Source organism: Poecilia latipinna, unplaced genomic scaffold, assembly GCF_001443285.1.
Source record: "Poecilia latipinna isolate Pla-1442-1.1 unplaced genomic scaffold, P_latipinna-1.0 Scaffold865, whole genome shotgun sequence".
NCBI classification, from domain to species: domain Eukaryota; kingdom Metazoa; phylum Chordata; class Actinopteri; order Cyprinodontiformes; family Poeciliidae; genus Poecilia; species Poecilia latipinna.
In genome coordinates, this window is record NW_015113481.1 from 134438 (window position 1) to 137803 (window position 3366).

Here is a 3366-nt window from a genome sequence, read left to right on the forward strand (position 1 = left end):
ATTATAAAAATAAAGCTGTGGTCAATAAATCCCCACATATTTGTTAATTATTTCATAAGTAAACCAATGATTTACTTATGAAATGATTTATTTATTATATGTAAATAAGTTACCAGTTCAGAAGCTGCTAGGATCATTTTATTGCAATTTAGATTGTGGTGATTTTGTTCTTTTATGCTGAGTTTGCATGCATTTCTAGAATGTGTAATATTACCTTGACCTTTATAATCCTATGTCCTAATTTATTACTTGAGAAAAATTATCAGAAAAAAATGTAGCAAGTTTTACATTCAATGAATAAAAATTTAATTATGATTAAGTCTGGAAAGCAAATGTAAGGTATCTTTATAGTGATTGTTGTGTTTATGATATTCTATTTGGAAGCTTGTTTTTTTCCCCAGGTTCCAGTTTTGTCTCAGACTGACTGTGGTTGACAGTAGATTTGGTGTGAATTATATACATGACTGCCTCATAAGTTTTAGATAAATCAGTGAAATGTTTGTAAGCTGTTGGTTCAGTGGCTAATTAAGACACACATCACTTTATTTTATGTCTGGAATTTACAAGGTGCAGGTAGTTTTATAGTAGAGACACTTCACTGCAGATATTTAGACAAAGCACATTCATAAGATGATAAAAAACATCCAAGGATAGCTTCAATTTGAAATAACACACAAATGGGCATGTTCTAAAATTCACTTTTTTTTATTGCACTCATTATCCCTTCCAGATTTTTTTTTTTGTAGACATGACCCTGCATGTTTTGGTTTTACTTTTATACTGAAGCTTATATGAAGTTGGTTTCCAATTCCAGCTGCTAAAGGGCGATTCCACTTAATTTTTCACTACTTTCCGCATCTTTAATCAACTGTAGTTTAAAAACTACTACACCTAGAGACTTGAAACCTGGACTAGATTATTCTGCTCTAATAGCAGAATATTTATAACCATGTTTGGGATTTGTGAAACCTTTTCCTGAATTGTGAAAACTTATTAAATTTCGATTTTCACCATTTTTGGCACCTCTTTCATTACTACAACTGCTCTAATTAAAAAACTTCAACTCCTAGACTCTTCAAACCTGGAATAGATTATTCTCCTCTTCAAGCTGGATATTTAAAACCATGTTTGGGATTTGTGAAACTTTTTCCTGATTTGTGAAATGCAGAATTCTTCATCTTTTTAAAGGAAACTTAAAAAAAAAATACAAGTAAAAGTTTGTAAGTTACCATGTTCTCAGGGCTGTTGGTTGCTCTTTGCAAAGCGATGACATGAGTTTCCTTGTTCCCCTGCTCCCTGGCGGCGCAGCCCCGGCCCGCCTGAACCCTCTCCAGCAGAGCCCGAACAGGATGCTGCGCTCCGGCCGGGTCAGCTGGAGAACACCGCCCCTCTGCACCTTGAGCCACGGAGGAACAGAGTGCAAATAATAACAGCATGTAATAATAGCATGAATATTCAATTCTCGGTTACAATGCCATACAAAATCTTTGAGATTATGTTCTTGCATTATTATGTCATTGCCATTATATTACTTGACAATTGTCTCAAAACAACTATATCATTGTTTATCGCAATAAACGGTAACATTTTCTGGCACAATTTATCGTCCTGTAACATTTGTTGTTTTGACAGACCTAGCTCTATTTAATAAAAAAAAAAATAACACAAGCAGAATTTCTTTGTTCTGAAGTATTGCCCTAAATCTTTCTATTTGCCCTAAATCTGTCTAAATTTGTCTCTAACGCTCTGATTAAAGTCGTTTAACCAGGAGACTATCCCTTCAAGCGCATGTTTAATCATCCTTTGGGATCAGTGAAACATTTTGGAGTGGAGTGATTCTCACCTCTCAGTCTTTCCCAGAGGAAAACAAAGCAGAAAACCCCAAATCCAACCTTTGTTAGCGATGGCATTGTGGATTCAGCTGCTGGTGTCGACCTGTAGTCATTGAGGGCAGTCAGCTTCACTTAGGGCAAGCTGTTAAACACAAAATACCATCAAAATCTTCAGTTGACTGAACATTTTATCTTACAGACATTATCACAATTTTTCAACAATTACTTGTAAATATAGGAAAAATGGATGAATAGTGAAAACAATCAAACTTCTCAAAAGTAATCTAAAAGACAGTTTAAAACATTTTTATACCAAATATTTGGTAAATGCCACTTTAGGACACTGAAATCGAGCTTCTCAAGCTCCCTTTTAGCATGGAGTCTGTTTAATTTGGCAGAAAGAGAAAAAAATCTTTTGCTTCATCGTTTTTAGTTTTCCTATGTATCAGCCTTATCCAGTGATGTTCTCTCTCTTAAATTAAGATGAAGTTGTGCAAAATTGACTAAACTGCAAAACGAAACAAAACTTTGCCCCACTGAAAACAAAGTCTACTTAAAAAGCTTTTAACAAACATTCACAATCCCGTTTAACATTAAAGTTCTTCCCACTCGTATCTGAATTGCTGAGCTGTTTAGAACTGTTGCAGTGAACGACCTCAGTCATGTTTACAGTCGATAAGAGATGAAATCTCACTCTCACCTGCGATGCTGCACAGAGGAAAAAGCCGACTGATCTTCCAGGGGCTGGTTGAAGCTGTTCACTAAACACACGCACAGCCACACACACACACACTTCACATCCTAAACTAGGCAAAAAGACACCCACCAGTCTCAGTTGGGTTCCGCTGGGGAGGGAAGCTGCACCAAAAGACGACTCAGCAGGAGCAAGTTGGACGTAAAGACGCGTCTAAAGGGAAGATGGGAGGGCTCAGGGCATGGTGTGACACGGTGGAGAGAGAAATAGTAAGGAGAGGTATAAAAGGCTTTGGAAACGTCTCCAAACACAGATGGCAACGGGAAGGAGGAGCAGAGAAGAGGAGAGGAGGAGGAGTTTTAGGAAAACACAGAAAGCAGGAACAAAATGATAAAATGTCTCAAGCAGGGAGCCAGTAAACACCAGTGTGTTTACTGGAAATCTTTACTCAGTGATGGACTTTTAGCCAATTAGCTTGGGTTTTGCTTTCTTGCAGATTTTTTGTGATAAATCTTTTTTGGGGGCGGGGGGGTTTGTCACACGTTTTTATATGACGATAAGAAAATGCAGTTTCCACTTGATTTCATCATTAAGGGAAAAAATAGCTCCCGAGACGAATGTGGCTCTGTGTGAAAACGTAATTCTCTCTTTGTTAAATCATGAATTAACTGTAATCATACACATATTTATGTATGATTTTGGTGATGGCACTCATCAAAACGTAATGTTTCTTCAATTGTTGACTGTTTGCTTTGTAACTTTGTGTTTTTATTATGTAAAGAACCTTGAGCTTTACATTATATATATATATATATATATATATATATATATATATATATA

At 36.2% G+C, this 3366-nt stretch overlaps 1 protein-coding gene across 3 annotated transcripts in view; it reads right to left on the reverse strand.

The window, feature by feature from the left end:
• Positions 1 to 3253, reverse strand: part of engl (endoglin, like) — a 20089-nt gene extending 16836 nt beyond the window's left edge. The window contains exons 1-3 of one of the 3 annotated variants that reach the window (XM_015048179.1): positions 2659 to 3253; positions 1844 to 1935; positions 1230 to 1396 (exon numbers count right to left, since the gene is read on the reverse strand). In XM_015048179.1, the coding sequence (XP_014903665.1) occupies positions 1230 to 1396; positions 1844 to 1910 (234 nt within the window). In that variant the 5' untranslated portion in view covers positions 1911 to 1935; positions 2659 to 3253. Of the gene's footprint in view, positions 1 to 1229; positions 1397 to 1843; positions 1975 to 2532 lie in introns of all 3 variants that reach the window. The other 2 variants (XM_015048178.1, XM_015048177.1) reach the window with 2 other exon arrangements.
• Positions 3254 to 3366: the final 113 nt, after the last annotated feature.